Source organism: Rosa chinensis, chromosome 4 (genome assembly GCF_002994745.2).
Source record: "Rosa chinensis cultivar Old Blush chromosome 4, RchiOBHm-V2, whole genome shotgun sequence".
Taxonomy (NCBI): domain Eukaryota; kingdom Viridiplantae; phylum Streptophyta; class Magnoliopsida; order Rosales; family Rosaceae; genus Rosa; species Rosa chinensis.
This window is the reverse complement of record NC_037091.1, coordinates 63980738-63997690: the sequence shown is the minus strand read 5'-3', so window position 1 is coordinate 63997690 and position 16953 is coordinate 63980738. Positions and strand designations below refer to the sequence as shown.

At 42.2% G+C, this 16953-nt stretch overlaps 3 protein-coding genes across 3 annotated transcripts; all 3 read right to left on the bottom strand.

Annotated features, from left to right (window-relative positions):
• Positions 1-110: 110 nt before the first annotated feature.
• LOC112199989 (protein POLLEN DEFECTIVE IN GUIDANCE 1) lies at positions 111-4898 on the bottom strand. Its single transcript, XM_024340986.2, has 11 exons — positions 4158-4898; positions 3917-4068; positions 3721-3824; positions 3474-3562; positions 3219-3292; positions 2586-2736; positions 2339-2506; positions 2088-2185; positions 1856-1978; positions 1061-1129; positions 111-632 (listed from the first exon to the last, which is right to left on the bottom strand). Exons 1-11 carry the CDS (start codon positions 4726-4728, stop codon positions 426-428), a joined length of 1806 nt encoding a protein of 601 aa, XP_024196754.1. The 5' UTR covers positions 4729-4898; the 3' UTR covers positions 111-425.
• A 598-nt stretch (positions 4899-5496) lies between these two features.
• On the bottom strand, positions 5497-8460 carry LOC112197167 (G-type lectin S-receptor-like serine/threonine-protein kinase At1g34300). The gene has a single exon (XM_024337745.2). It carries the CDS (start codon positions 8136-8138, stop codon positions 5763-5765), a length of 2376 nt encoding a protein of 791 aa, XP_024193513.1. The 5' UTR covers positions 8139-8460; the 3' UTR covers positions 5497-5762.
• Positions 8461-9853: 1393 nt separating this feature from the next.
• Positions 9854-11209, bottom strand: LOC112200628 (probable clathrin assembly protein At4g32285). Its single transcript, XM_024341651.2, has one exon. The coding sequence runs from the start codon at positions 11207-11209 to the stop codon at positions 9854-9856; it is 1356 nt and encodes a 451-aa protein (XP_024197419.1).
• Between the last annotated feature and the right edge of the window lie 5744 nt (positions 11210-16953).

Here is a 16953-nt window from a genome sequence, read left to right as displayed (position 1 = left end):
CCCAATCGGTCCGCGCAGCCTAACTAGCCCAGAATCTCCCCATTCAACCATGTAACCGTGACATCCTTGTTTCTTATTTTCTTAATGATGGTTGATCGTTATATAAATGGAAGCATAATGAAACTACATTTGTTATACACATTGGAGTTCTGAATTATCAGGTAACCCTTTTTGTATCAAAATTGGATAATTAAACTATAAGACCACATCATGTTTTAGCCAAAATGAGATACTAGAAAATGCGTTTCTCTAGCTTATGCTGTCCTAAACGCTATCTATGCACGGCACCCCTCTGTTGGTCTAACTCATAATTTCAGCACCTCAATTTTCAACTTGTTGGTTGAGGTTCCTTGAGCAGAATTCTTCGGCTGCGAGCAAAGCTGAACCTGGTATGTGTAAAAGAAATGTGCTTCCCTTCTTTGAAATTAATCATAATGTAGATGATGTTTCCTCTTTCTGCACCTATTAACGTACCAACTGGCATGTTTCTGGAGGCCCATGCCTATCAACACCTTGAGGCTTGTCAGCATAACATAGTTCATTGCAAAGAGGACAAGAATCCAAAAGAGTTTCCATGGTAAGGGACTGCATGGAAGGTGCGCGGCATATACTGGAGTAAGCACTCGGATGACCTAAAACGAAGAGGACAATACCGATAAGATTGATTGTATAAATACTAACAATTAATAGTCACAACAGTTCAAGAAAACTCCATTTCAGGAGCTTGTTCACAATTCTCATCAAGATATATTGCATACAGTGATTGCCTTCCTAATTTTCAGCACAGCTAAAATCTTATATCAGATCCGAGCATGGGATCTTGTCAGCAAGTAGAGAACTTTTTACATGAAATATAGCATTTCCAAGTTGAATAATTGTGTGTTGATTTTTAAATGCAAGGCAAAGGCCACATTGACTCATAAGCCCCGTTTTGTTCTATGAGTAACAATGTTCTGCCTTATCAATACAGATATACAGATAGATGTTACCAACCATATAAAGTTAGCAATGTCTTGAAGCAATGAAATCAAAGTGAAGAAAAGTAATACAAGTAGCTTACCACACAGGCCGGTGCTAGGGGAATAAATGTGAGATTTTTCTTTGCAGTCTCTGGTTGTATATTTAAAGTCTAAGGACAAGAAAACAAAGGGTCAGTTTTTTAAAACACAAATATCCAAAGGGAAGATAGTACTTGAGGTACTATGTAGTAATGATCTTCATCAATATGTTTATATATGGTTCACTGCACAGCAACAAAACATTCTCAAGAGTCAAGACGCATATATGTGCATGCATGGACATATGCATGTGTATTTGCTATCAATGGAAGTGCTGTGGACCTAAAGTACTTCCACCCAGACAGAGATTGGGTAGCCCCAAAGATGTGGAAAGTATCTATACTTAACTGAAATTTTTGTATTGATCATAAAGCCACCCAAATCCAAACCACATCAAACCTTATCCTCAACCCCCACATTCCTACCAAGAAGGATGCATATCTAAAATCAACCATGAAACTTATTTGTGAAGCACAAGAACCTACTATAATCAAATATAAAAACGAGAAGACATTTATTGGACATTAATAGCCAAATCATTTGTACTTCCTTGGCGTACAAAACTTGGACTGTTCTAGCTTTCAAGGTAAGTCAGTTTACATCCAAACTACACCTGGATGAAGCATATACTACTGCAGTGTCACACTGCAGACTAATCAACTCTATGTCAGTACAAGTTCATGCCCTATTCCTCTGCACTCATTGGTTTATTATCTAGACATACTAAATTTTGCTGAACTGATCTAAACTCAAGAGATAATATTAGAAAGCTATCCACACTTTGAACAAAACAGTACCTGCTTACATAGGTCTTCAAGAAACTCAGAGTATGCAATGGGCTTTATGTCATTGAACTTAGCAATGAACGAGTGCTTTACGATATCAATAATCATTTCACAGACGAAAACCACACCAGCGTTCTGCAGTACCCAAATGTTAAAACAGTTTCCCATCAAATGTTTCCTGTGATAGAATAATTTTTTCTTTCTAAAAGAATAACTTCCAACATAAGTGTTTGGAGAAACTTACAAAAAGAAAACTTTCAAACCAGGGACCCTCAGCCTCCAGAATGTTTTGAGCTAGGATGAATATAATAAATGCAGAAATGTGGAATCTCTCCACTGAATCTGGTCACAAGCAAAAAATAAAATAAAATAAAAGAGGATTTAAGACCATCTGAAAAGACTATAAGACTAATCTAATTTAATTCATAGGACACAGAACCACATCTAGTTTAATTGATATAGAGGCTATAAGCCAATAATAAGAAGCAAACTCACCAAAGTATACCAGGCTATGAATGTTTTCCTTACTATATCGCTTGAACACGTTGCTTTTTATCTCGGCAAAGTTATTGGACACCAGCAAAGCAAACAAGGCATTATTGTGAGCAACAATGCAGGTTGACAAAGTAATCGCCTGAGCTAAGAGGATAAACGAATGAATAAGTACGTAGAGTCAAGGATCCCAATGACATTGAAGGAAAAATAATAGAACAAAAATCATAAATTTTCAAAGGAAGGATATTTGAGGCAGTCACGGCTAAAGCTTGGTCACAAGTAAATCTCCAAATCCAGAATCTCATGTTTTCTGTTGGACAGCTAGCAAGTCCGTCTGCCGAGTTAAATAGAGTTTGCAATACATCTCCATTAAAACTTTGACATAGTTTGTCAAATATCTGTATGGAGGGGCAAGAATCAGTAACATGAGTGTCAGCTAAAACACTGTAACAAAGTAGTGCAATCACAACATATCAAACTGATGGACTGATACTAGAGCATCCACCCATTGTCTGTTCATCATAAGTGAACCATTCTAACATGAATGAGTAATATTACAATAAGCCAGACTTTTGACACTTGATTATGATAATAACCTTTCACTAGTCGGTGTAAAAATTGTTTTTGATAAAGTTTTGTTTCTTCATCTATTTTCCTCTTTTTAAGTCTGAATTGCAAAGTATAGAAAAAGTAACTGTTTATAGACACTGGTGCCAACAGCAATGCTTCAAAATGAATATTTGAGTTATATTTTACTTCTGCCTCAGGCCTTCTGCCTTCTAAAAGGGTCAAGTATACATATTTATATATTTCTGAAGAGGAAAAAGAATTCAACAAGGGTATAACATAAATTAGATCATAGGTTCAAAATCTTAATTACCTCCAAGACATTGTACACCACATACAATTTGATTGTTCCTTGACCACGAATCATGTGATATATTAAGCTGATATCTGAAACAAGCCAATGAATAGATGAAAAGACCAGTTAGTACAGTGATCCAACTCGTGTTCTAATTGATGGGAATTGGGATCACATTCTAATAATTCCGGCAAACTGGCTTTAGTTAGATGCTACATGAATATTGAACACAACTATTTTTGGAAAGAGCACATTTTTTAAGTTCCTCCTAACCTGTTTGCTCCAAAAGAATGACACCACAAGCCATTATCGTAAAACACCCAAAATCAGACAGCTCTGCTGCAGATGGCCTCTTAAACTGCCTGCCACAAGTATGGTTAGGTTTTGTTGTAAAATTTCACAATTGTTGTCATTTAACGACAAAAAAGGCCCAAGAGCAGAGTGACAACTGAATTCATGACGGTGGTTTGAGCTGGAAAGCACCCAATTTTGATCAAAACACTAAAGCAAGAAAACTAACCTTGTTTGCACAAGCCTCCAAAGGGTCATCAAAATTCTTGTTGGCATGATAGTCAACAGCGAGAGAAACGAATCAAGACACACGAAAAAGCCAACATCTATCAGCTGCAACAAAACTTTAGTCATTGATCACACTCTGAAATCAAAGCTTCATACACACTTTAAATTTCAAATGGGGTCATAGCTGCTGAGATTACCAATTCACATCTCCAAGGTAAGCGAAAGATAGTATCATAAACCCTCTCTCTTTCTTTCTCATTTCCAAGGGTTGTTGTGCTCCTTAATGAATTCCCATTAGACATTTCTTCCATGAAGTACTTCAGTGGAGACTTGTCCACTGAAAACATATCTGACCCCCAAAAAAAAATTAAAAAAAATTGATGAATTGTTATGAATCGAAATTGAAAATGCACACATTGCATGAGTAAGAAGACTCACAATTCGGATCTTCGGCCATGACCCGTTGCCAATCTAACGACTTGGCGCTCTGCAATTTCGGAACCACACTGCCGTTCAGCTTGGCCACCGGAGCCGCCGCGGCCTCGACGCCACTCTCCTCCTTTGCATTGGCCTCACCTTCTAAAGCACCGGAAGGCGTCGTTTCGCCCACAACTCCTCCTCCGGCGCCGGCATTGACAGTCCTCTGCCTCAATTCGGGCGCGCCAAAATTATTCTGAAACTCCGGGTCGCTGACGACCTCCGTCGTGACGGAGCACAGCACCGTCTGGCTATAATTGAATTCCAATCCGTTAGTCACGTCGTTCTTAACGGCGTCGTCCTCCGCGGCGGTCGGGCTCTCCGGTATGGAGCAGTTCGCGACGGTCCTCTTCTTCTTCTTGCGTTTTCTTCGCGCGGCGGCCGGCTTGTGATCGTCGGTGGCGTCGTGGCTCGATCGGATTGGATCTGAGTTGGATCGGTAGAAGAGTCCGGCTTCTTCTTCTTCGGGGGAGCTGTTCCTGCTCAGAATCTCGAACGAGAGCTTCCGGCCGCCCGATCTTAACGCCGCCATGACACTTGTTCGGAGCTTAAAGGCTTCGCCTAGCTTTGCCGGAATCGGAGATTCATATCGTGAATTTGAGTGAAGGAAAAGAATGAACGAATGAATGAAAGAACGAATGACACTGGTTTTCTTCTTTGATTGGTTTTGTCAATAGTCCTCTCTTCTGGCCCCTTTGACACTGCAACACTATACTATACAATCAAACGACGCGTCGCATGGTATATGCTATTCAGCTATTGGTTAATTAATTTTGGGCCTTGTTGTTCCCAAGTGATTTGTGATCCATTTAATTATGACCAATATTATATTATTATTGGATTGGACCATAAATCCAATGTTTCAATGGAAATCAATTTTCTATATGCTTCTACAAATCAAAAATGGGTGATGAGTGTTGAGTGAAAGAAAATTGTTTATGAGGTGAAGCCTAGGTTAGTTTAATTATGTGTTAGAAGAATCAAGTTCATTTCTAAATAATTTTCTTGTATACGCGACCTAATTTATATGATTTCTTTATAAGTTTCAATTCACCTCGATTTTATGTGTAAATAAAAGAACAAAGACCATCAATGTTATTTGTGTCAATCTTACATTGGATTGTTAATCATTATCTTATAATATATACTGTGTTAATCTTTTCATATTGTTTCTTCATTTCTAGAGTTTCTTCATCCACAATAATTTGGGATTATGTACTTACACTTCTACAAATATAGCTTCTTCTTCTTCTACATTTTAATATTTCCATACTGAATATGTGACCATAAGTCCATAGTGTCTATCTTCGGCCATTATTGGACTTTAAAGTAGTTTTATTCCTTGATTGGCAGCCCAACATATTTTGGATTGGGAGGGCATTAGTCCAATGCCAAAAGTACAAGATAACACACGCCTATTAACAAAAGTCGTGTGTAAAACAGAAAAATATGACGGGCCGCCACCAAAGAGCACATCGTTATTGTATTAGGGGTGCTACTTTGCAGCCTTGTTTTTTTCTATTATCCAAAAAAAAAAAAATTCACATTATTATAGTAATAGACATTCTAGTCGTCGGTAAGGAAAAATATAGTGGGCTTTTTAGGTTCCGTGATATCCACCGTCCCTTCCAACATCTTAGCCACCTTCCCCATCGACGGCCTCATCTCCGGCCGGTCCTGAAGGCACCACATCGCCGTCTTCACCATTCGGTTCACCGTATCAAAATGCGCCCTGCTATCGTAGCAATGCATGATCCGGCGGTCAAGAATGTCCTCCACGTTCATCTCCTTAAACACCTTATCAAACGCCCACCTCGGAAAATACCAATCCTCGCTCTCTATCATCGACCCTTGAATCTCGTTATTCCGGACCCCACTCACAAGCTCCAACAACACCATTCCGAAGCTGTACACGTCAGCCTTGGGCGTGATCGGGTCCATCTTGACCCACTCGGGCGCCATGTACCCGCGGGTCCCCTGCATCCGCGATATGCTCACCATGTCCTCCTTCTTCTTCAGCTTGGCCAACCCGAAGTCCGATATTTTCGGGCAAAAGTCGTCGCCGAGAAGTATATTTTCCGGCTTAATATCACAATGCAAAACCCATTCGAGACACTCCTCGTGCAAATAAGCAATTGATCTCGCCACGCCCAGCGCAATTCGGTACCTTATTCCCCAATCAAGAATCGGTTTCTCTGCATCTGCCACCGGGGCTACATTTTCCGAGTCCTGATCCGTTGACAAAACCCGACCCGGTTGGAAAAGGTACTTGTCTAGGGACCCATTAGGAACATACTCATAGACTAGTATTCTCTGACCTTTCTCCGCGCAGAAGCCCCACAACCTGACCAAATTGAGGTGGTGCATCCGTGCAATGATTGTCACCTCCGCCCAAAACTCGGCGTCGCCGCCGGCCACGTGTTTCAAACACTTGACCGCCACCACCCTCTGATCCGTCAGCTCTCCTTTGTAAACATCCCCAAACCCACCTTTCCCGATCAGATTCGAGAAGTCTTTGGTGGCTGCTTTCAGCTCGGCGTACGAAAACCGCTTGGGCCCGCCGGCCGGAAGAAACTCAAGCCCAAGCGTCCGAGCCATGTCTCTGTACTTTATGTACTTCTTGATAAAAGCCCAGAAGAACAGCACCCCAGAAATCAACTCAGCAGCAAACAGAGTGCATATAATAATTATGTTCCTGGTGGTAGCGTTCGACTCTTGCGGCGGCAGAGGGAGGCTAATCTGCACCGGACACGTCGTCTCCAGCAGCTCCGTCATGCCTGTGAAATTGGTCTGATCCTTTTCGGCTCCGTCCACCCGGAGAAACATAGCGGTTTCGGTTCCCGGCGACCAGTACCCGTACAGCAACCGATCCAGCTGCAGCACACAGTAGCCTTTGCCGTCGTATTTGAACATGAATCCCTCACAGTTAGCTCTTCTCAGACATCTTGACTCGCATATGCTGAAGTTAGTTGCGGGCCAATTCGTCTGGTTTGACCCGCCGGTAAAGTTGACGTAATCAAGCTTTAGAAATTTGGTATTTTTGGAAAGAGGGATTTTCCTCTGACATCCTTGGTCTTCAATGGCTCCCGGTGCTGGTTGAAACCCAGGCGGGCAGACGCAGTCATAACTAGAGCTAGTACCGTCGCTGACGCAAATGGCGTTGGGTCCGCACGTGCCGTGCACCTGACAGAGCTCGTAGCCGGATTGCCAGACAACTGTCCAGTCCGCGATACTCGGATCGAAGCTGTAAATGCGGAGGTTGCCGTCGTTGTCGAGGGTGAGTCTGCGTGAGCGGTTGAGCCCGAAGTCGGAGACGATGAACGACTTGCCGTTTGCCTGCGTCATCTTGCCGTCGAAGTCGAGGTTCTTGAAGGCGTCGGTCAGGTCCTGGTACTGTTCGGTGAGGTTGAAGACGAGCTTGGTCGAGTTGGTGAACCGGAACTTGCCGTTTTTGGAGACGAGCGTGATGTTTCCTTCCATGGATTGGTTTGGTAATACGGTGTCGGTCGGGAAGGCGAAGCTGTCCCAAGCACCGTAGAATAAGTTACCGTCGTTTCGGAGCTTGAGTTGGGTGGTGTTTCGAGCGGCGGAGGTGTTTCCTGGCAAGAGGTTTTGACCGGAGGAAGAGTTGGAGAGGTGGAGGGCTCCGGTGGAGGTGATGGAGAGAGTAGCGGAGGGGCCCAGCGGGGGGTTGGTGGACCAGACAACGTTTGGGGCGGAGGTGCTGCGGAACCAGATGGAGAAGTTGAAGAGGTTTGGGGAAGAAGGGAGGGGGCGGAAGCCGGCGGCGAAGTGGGAGTTGGGGGAGAGGAGGGTGAGATTGCTTTGTGGGGTCCATGGAGAGTTGGAGACGGAGAAGGAGAGGGTTTGTTCGGCGAAGGAGGGTGGCGGGTTTGAGATGGTGAAGATGAAGAGGAGGAGGAAGAGGAAGAAGGTAGACATGGTTTTGGGGATTGAGTAGAATCTGGAGATGGTAGGCAGATTTGGTTTTGTATATTAACTCGGGAAGGTGAGGCTGATACGATCGCATTGTTGGGTGGTGATTTTTAATGACGGCCAACCCGGGTTTGAATGACTAGTCTGGGCTTGACTTCTCAAGTCTTCTGTTGACTTGGAACCTGGCTGAGCAGAGAGGAATGGCGGGAGGCCCCTCGATCTGTTCTTGGATGAATAATGAATATCCATATTTATGTGTGGCGTAAAGCTTACGGGGTGCCACGCAGTGCCTTGTTGGCTGGGCAAAATGAAGCAAGAGGACAAAGAGAGCAGAAGCCCTAGTTGCCACTAGTATAGTACTAGCAGAACAGAATTAAAAAAGATGACACTGCGAATATAAATAGATGAAGTCTTGCTGATTTGAGGGACGAACAGTACCAAGTTTCCAAGACCACATATTTTTAGAGAATATTGTCTTATATATAGCAAGCGGATATGGTGGTATCACTAATCACTGGTATGGCTCCCAAATTTTCCATACCATCAATTAGGCGGCCATACGAAAATCCATTGCCCGTTGGATCACAAATGCATAAGTTGTTTTCATTCTTGTCGGCTACATCTTCTCATAAAAAGGTTTTGAAAAATCAAGTCAAAGGTGATTCTAAATTATGTTGGATCAATGGCGTCAGTGGTGATACACAAGTCTATTAGCATGTCAAATTTATTGTGAGAGACGTGTCTTTTAGAAGAGCTAATTAATTGTTTAGTTGATGCCATTGCAAATATGAACATGAAGTCGATGTTGTAGTTTGGAATTACTTTCGTTGCTAATGCTCTTCATTTAGGTTTAAGATGTAGTTCTCTTTTGTTTTCCTTTCTTTACAAAAAAGAAGATAGGCACATCTAGCTGGATGTTATCTTTCATTTGCAATTGAAGGGTAAAATTTATCTCGTGCAATTTTCCACATTCCCACACTAGCGTGAAAGACACTTCAAACTGAGGGATATAAGTCGGAAATAGGGGGAAAAAAACCACCTTCAAGACTAGAGGTCGGATTGGACTTGATTGGATGTAGGTCTGAACTTAATTTGAATAATAGCTGTCTAGATTGTAAGTAGAAATATTGAAGTCAATGGAAGGTGCTCCACATTCTCAAGACTTTGTGCAACCCGGCTGGCGGCATCCCTTTCAATTCTCTATTCTGTTTTCCCATCATAGTCGACTGAGGCGAATGAAAGAGCACTTAACAAACATCAACTACATTTAACAAATAGGAAAGTAGAAAGCTACAGAAGATTTAAAAAGTAGTAGTATTTCATTCTTTCATCTAGGCCTAAATATATGATTTACGCAAACCGACAAATCACAGCAAGTCTTGCCTTGGATCATGAGTTCTACCAAGTAGTTGCATTGAAAACAAAGTTAAATTGATAATACCAAAGAAAGAAAGTTGAAGATCATATTGATTGAATATGCAGAACTTTTAAGGCACCCTATGAACTCTGTTTGGATCATTTTCCTCCTGAATCATCACACAAAAAGTAATTAATGAGGGCCTATACAACACTAGGAAAAAATGAAGTAAATAATATTTCAATGTAATTAATTCCTAACATGATCTAATTAAATTGTAGCCCTCAGTGGCTAATTTATTCCTTAAATTTTCCATGCCATGCCATGAATATGAGATTGATACTCCTTGCACTGTTCAGCTAAGCTAGATTAAGGAAGGAATGGCGTTGTTGGTTGTAACAAATCCATGGTGATAGAAAGGATTAACGACGTTCGGATTGTACAAGCACAACATATTGTTTTGTTGATAAGAAGGTGAGACATTGATGGAAGCTTCCAGAATGCTCTCCCAGCTCTCCTCCACTTCTTCAAACTGAATCAACATCTTCTCCTCCGCATCTTTCCCAAACAGAATTAAGGCCTTTTCGTTCTCGTGATCCCCACCGAACTGAATCAATGGCTTCTCCCATTTTGTACTAACAAGAATGCTGTCGTCCTCCGTTACAGTTTCACTAGAGCACTCCACCAAAGAAGAGGATGACGATGAGGTCGGCGTGGAAGAGGACTGATCTGTCAACTGCCACATTCCATGGAGGAAGTTCTCTAGAGCATGGATTTGAATATGTGGGATTCGATCGATAAATGGATACTCATATGCACCACACAATCCCATTGCCTTACACCAGTCGTAGAATTCACAAAGGTCATTTGCTTGCACTGCTGCCTTCTTGTAAATCTCAAAAGCTGATATGCAGTTCCGATAAGGCATCTGAAAGAGGCTATCAAGAACCATAACAATTTCCCTCCTAAAGATTGTGTAAAACACAAAGCTGTCTCGAATGAGAAGTTTCATGGCCATTTGGACCAAGAAGCTTTTAGCTGCCGGCCCAGTTGGCCGGCAGTCCATGACTCGATCAGTTAGGCTTTGTAGCTGCGGCAACATTTCAAGCATTCGACTAATTTCTTCCATTTTGGTTGATAAGCTCTGAAATTGCGGTTCATCATCTTCTTCCTCTTGTTCATCTTCTCCTTCTCCTTCTTCTCCTTCCTCTTGATATTGTTTTTGTGGTTCTTCGGGTGCCTCGTTATCCAAGCAAAAGCAATGAAGAGCTTCGTCAAGGAGCTGAGCATAGGATCTCACAAAGGCTGTGTAGTCTGCTGAAGCCGAGGAGGAATCGTCACGGAAGCGACAGTCGTTGAGGGACAGCAAGCCAATGGAACGTGTCCAAAGGAGCTCACTCCTAAACTCACTGTCGTCGGGCACTGCACGGAGCAGACGGTGGAGGAGGATCAAGCACTTGAGTGCAACTCTCCAGCATCGAGTCTTGCCGAAGCGGCGAGAGAAGCTGAGTGAGAAGTCACTCAGGGTGGATGGAGAGATGGAGAAGATTTTCAAGAGCTCTTGAATGTACTTTTCCGGCAACGGTAAGTCATCCGGAGCTGTTGCTTTTATGATGATGAACTCCACGTTGCAGAACCCTCCAACCGTGGCGATCTTGGCGTAGCTCACGGAGCTGTGCTCTTTTAGAGCGGTGAAGACTTGCCGGAATCGCCTCTGCATTTTCGAGAGACAGAGGCAGAAGAAGAAGAGTAGTAGAACTAGTATGATGTGTCTAGGAACTCTAGGCAAATGAAGTGGGATGAGTTTCTTAGTTGCTTTAAGTGTATACAATGACAATGTAGTGGCTTTGATAAGATCGAAGCTACAACTGCACAAAGTCTGTAACTACAAGAAAACTAAGTACAATGTTGATGAATCAGCCAACAAGAAGGAGGCTAGCTATTGCCAATCAATTTGTTAAGGAGGCTACTAGCTAATGAGGACAGATGTATATGAGTCTAATCAGATAAATATATACAAATGGGTTCATTGGTTTCATCGTTCTTTGGTTAAAGTACTGCACGAAATTCTTCTCAAGAGCATTTGGAAACGTTTAGGTGCCAAAGCACTTGGCTTATTGTGGTTTTTTTTTTTTTTCCTTCATGAAACTTGGTTTATTGTGGTTGTCTCGGGGAGATAAGTCACAGTTCACAAAATATCAAATCCACAGTTCACATTCGGAATTGATCCTGATATTTTGGATCTGCATGCAACCCTAACCCTTAATATATACATACTGCAAAGTTAAGACCTACGCAGTATATCACAATTGCACTGTTGGCTAGGAATAGGTAACTATTCTAAACCTTCAGTTTCGATATTAAGAAACTTACCCTCAACAGTTCTTATCTCAGCATATATTCACCAAATAATGGTTTGTATTTTATCTCTTGTGATAACACAATGGATGATCGTCGGGGGTTGGCAGGATTGGCAAGGTCCGTACTTAATGGAATTCCCACTCAAGTTTGAGCCCCAATAATTTCAAAAAGTTCCTATTAGTACGTAACCGGGTTAACACTTGTACAGTCATTATCAGGGAATACACGATGGACCTATATGTACATGTCCACCAATATGCTAACGAGCATATTTTTTTTTTTTTTTTGGTTAAAAGCTAGCATCAATTAACAAGGCTCAAAGCCAAACAACAGTACAAGACAGACGAAGTCTGCAAAGCATGATCCACATGGTCATCTGCCAGAACAAGCAAGACCATAGAAATCAACATACAAGAAAGAAAACAGCAGAAAACAAAAAGGCCAAAGCAGTCCAAAAAACCCAAATCTTAATCAAAGCTTCTTCTTCATCTCTAACTTGCAGCCACCATAGCAGATTCGACTCCGGAGCTCCGACGGAAGTCATGAGCAAGGGATGGTAACCAAGGGTGGTCGGCAGAGGTGAGGAGGACAGAGCCTCCGTACATTCTCCAATTGACCGATTACGAGAAGATCTCGCATAAAAGGATAACAACAACCAAACCAAGATAGATCTTAGCAAAGAGAGCTGAGATCTGAAGAGGTGGTTGCAGAGGAGGTGGAACTCTTCCATGGCAGAGCAAGGTAGACAAGAAGAAGGAGATCTGTTCACGGTTTGGACATCTTGAGGAGCAAAGGCAGAACAAAAACTGAGAATGACCATGAGAACAAAACTGAGAATAAATCTTAGAGATTCAGATCTAAGATCTAAAAGCAGATTTGAAACAGTGAGGACAAAATCAGATGCAAAAGAAGAGGAAAACAAGGAAATCAAAACACCACTTGGGTGAGGAATCACCACAGAGGATGAGGAATCACCACAAAGGATGAGGAATCACCACATGGGTGAGGAAAATTTGGGGAAGAAAGGTTGTTGCAGAGAGGGGAGAGCCTGGGTAAGAGAGAAGCAGGAGCTTCTCTAACTAAAATAAACAGTACTCAACTCTCATTCAAATTTATCTTTTTAACGAGCATATCACTTGTCCAAAAGCGGCCATCACAGTGGATGGCTGCGGCGGGCTTTTCAAGCCTTAGGACGAGCTGGGTCTATCCACTCCCATAATCTGTTAGAATCAAATATGAATTTGTCACACATTAATATTAAGTATATTGATAATTAGCTAAATGTCAAATCTAGTTTAACATGGACACAAACTCAAATCAATACTTGACTACTTGTAACTTAATGAAAGAGTGTATCAATTCATTAAGGTAAGTAATCCAGTTCTTGGTCGGTAAGAAAGACTACAATGAAGTGTTACATTAAGAATCTAACTAGGAAACCTAAACCAATATGGATTGCTTTAATGGGAAGCTTCTTGAGGGTTAAGTCACCTATATAAATAAGATGAATTGGTCCATGTTGCCACCACGATTATTGCATTAGTTCTGTCCATTGAGAAGCAAGGTTGGTAAGCAACAGAATGCTATATTCTAGTGATCGTCGTTGTGCAGTTGTAGAGATGAAATCCATGCCAGTAATTGCTAAAGGTAAGGCTTGATTCTTATTTGATTATTGTCAAGCTTGTATGCATATGATTGTGAGCATGTATATGGTTTTACATAATTTACATGTTGTCAGCTGCTGGATTAGAAGTTGGACTCTTACATCACGAACCTTGGTGGTTGTTCAAAGGAGCCTTATTGAGCAGAGGCTGCTCTAACCTAAACTTTTCATGATAATAAAAAATAAAAAATAAAAAATAATAATAATAATAATGGATTGTCAATGAACTATACTACAATAGCTTCAAATGATACAGTTACAGTGACATCGCAAAAACAATTGATTAACTAAAACCCTGATGATCTAGGGCTAGCTAGCTTGCCTCCTAATAACATGTACAGTTATAATCAAAATATGCGTTTATTCAAAAAAATAATAATAATCGAAATATGTGCAAAAGGTGAAATCCAACGCAAGGTGAATTTCTTATAAATCGTCCATCATTCTCAGCCAATATTGACGTGTGACTTAGCAAAATCGGGTTAGTTTTTGGGTTTCAACAATTTGGTCAAGATTTTACATCAGGGTTTTGAACATATCGGTTGTAAGCTTTTTCAAAATCTGCGACGGATGACTAGGGTTTTTTCATAGCCAGATGTATCTTTTTCTTTTTTTTTAATAGAGTTGATTTTATTAATAACCACTCTGTGACAAAAACAAGCCAGAGTCTAATAGAACTTACATAAGAAATTCCGGGACAAACCAGATAACCTATCTAAGCTATAACTAAACTCATTAGAATCCAAAGGGACGTACGCTGAACAACAAGCTTAATCTAATAAAATAACTTCGCTCTCTAAGGAAAAATATTCATCTAGTCTAATATGCCAAACACTCAATTGTGGTACAGATATCAACTAGAAACGTCTTAGGAAAGCATATAGAAATTACCCCTGCTTCAAAGACTCGAGTCCAGAATGTCTTGTTGTGTTGAAACCCTAAACATGTACCTTATTCGTCCCCTTGGGGTCGGAGTTAGCATCTGTCTCAGGCTCTGCAGCATCCAACAATCTTGGCTTCAGGTTGCTCTTTTTGCCTTCCAACGCTCCATCTGGAAACTTAGGCTTGTTCTGATAACCCTTTGGCCGACCCTTTTTCTTCAGAGTTGTACCAACAGTAACTGGAACCTCCACAAGATCTCCAAGATGGAACTCACTAGGTATTATCGCCAAGCTAGGTTTCTGCCTCTTCTCCATACGCCATTCTTCATGGCACCATTTGTGCACCCCTAAAACTCCTGGGATTGCAGCATCAGGCCCAATGTTCGACATAGAAGCTAGCCCATCCGTGTCCTTCTCCATCAACCGAATTGACTCAGAAACGAGCCCCCCTCCAGAGTTGGGCCCAGTAGCCTTACCAAGCCCACCATGTATCCCAATCAACCCTAGCCCAGTAGCCTTTCAGCAACCGCCTGTCCTACCTCCGGCCTAGCCTTTATCTCCGGCCGATCATTCACCGCCTCTATTCTAGGAGATACCATCACAGTCTCTGAGGCCTGTGAACCCAAACTCGGATCCAGTTGCAATGCCTCGACATCCGGCACCAGCGACAACGACAACAGCCCCTTATCACAGGCACCACCGCCATGTCCAAACCAACCACACTCTAGGCATATACCATGACATTTCTCGTACCTGAACTCTAGCAAAACAGAAAGTTCTGGCAAGCAGCAGTACGTACGTCGAGCCCAAATCCTCAGACGCACATCATTGACAACCCGGATCCGATGGATCCTTTGGACCGGATCCTTCCACTTCAACGCCACCGTATCGACCTTTACCAAGGCCCCCAGATCATTCCCGATTAGAGTTAGAGATCGCTCGTTGATCATAGCAACCCGGAGTCCGGTCACGGCTACCCAGAGTTCCAAGGATTAAAGGGAGAAATCCTCCACTGATCCAATACCGTCATAGTCGGCCAGAACAAGCATGGAACCGCTGAAGAACCAAGGACCACCGTGAAGGACGTGATCCTTCTCCTCCTGTGTCTTGAACTGAAACACAAAGACTCCTGCCATCTCTTCACGAATCAAAACCCGTTCCTTGAGCCTCCACACTCCTAAGATCGCTGCTACAAATGATGTGATCGCCATAGGACGTTGCAGAGCTAACAGTCGGTCACACGGATAAAAGTAGGGATCATGGAGTGCATCTCCGCCCCCAACTTCCCCTGCCGCTATTACGAAACTGTTCTCGATCAGTTTCTCAGCCAAAGAGAAACCCCAACAGAGAGAAAAAGTCGACATTTTAGTCAGATGTATCTTGCTACTTCCTCTCTCTCTCTCTCTCTCTCTCTCTCTCTCTCTCTACAAGGCCTCTTGGCAGAGTTTGTTTCAATTCTCTGTACGTTATGCAAGTTGGGACATGCGCTTGCAAAAATAGCAGCCTAGTTCTGATCTAGGGTTTATCATGGCTACAGTCTCTCCGCAGCTCACATCTACCATGGGCGAACCCCAGGCAATCTGTCCATGGGGTTTTCTCGATGGCCTCTCTCTTGTGCCTTCTTGGTCAGACCTAAAGCTGCCTTCTTCATGGTGTACATGCTAAAATCTCTACTCTAGGGCCTTCGGAGGATAGGTTTAACCAGGATGCTGCGCAAGCACTCTTTTAGGCAAAGCTTTCATTGCAACATAAACTGCTTTGAGATAATTAAGTCTCGTGTGAGATGGCTCAAAGACGATGATAGCAATACATTTGTTCATAACTTGGTGAGGGGGTCCGCTGATCAAATAAATCCATCACTTCTCTTTATGATGGGAGAGCTACTTTGCATGATCATGACTCCATTGCCAGTTACATTGTGCAACACTATACGAACATGTTTACTAGAGATCAAGGCATCATTGATACAGGTCTTGTGGAAAAGACCGTCCCACTCCTAGTCACGGCTAGGAATGGGCAAACGGGGGCGGGGTTTCCCATTACCCATATGGGTTCCCCAATTTTTATTATTATTATTTTTTTCAACCAGGGCATTTTTATAATTTTTCTTATTCTAAAAAAACAAAAAACCTATACACGGGTTGTTTTTCTTTCCCACCTTCAAGTCTTCAAGTCTTGAACGAGACGAGCCGCCATGACTGGAGGTGTTGTGCAGCCAAAAGGCCATCCGTGAGGATCCGACTGTTGTAATGACCAAGATTTTTGGTATTAATTCTTGTTTGGCCTAAATTTTATAAAGTCTCAGTTGTTACGAAATGTAGTTTTGATATATTGGCGTAAATGGGTTTTGATCCGTGAGGATCTGACCGTCGGATCAATGTATAATGATGAAATGAAGATTCAAAAGGCAATCCATGAGGATTGATTGTTGGATCATCGTATAATTTTGTGAGGAATATTCTAAAGGCGATCCGGGACGATCCAACCGTTGGATCTTCGTATAATTTTGAGATGATGATCCTAAGGGCGATCCGTGAGGATCCTACCGTTGGATTATAG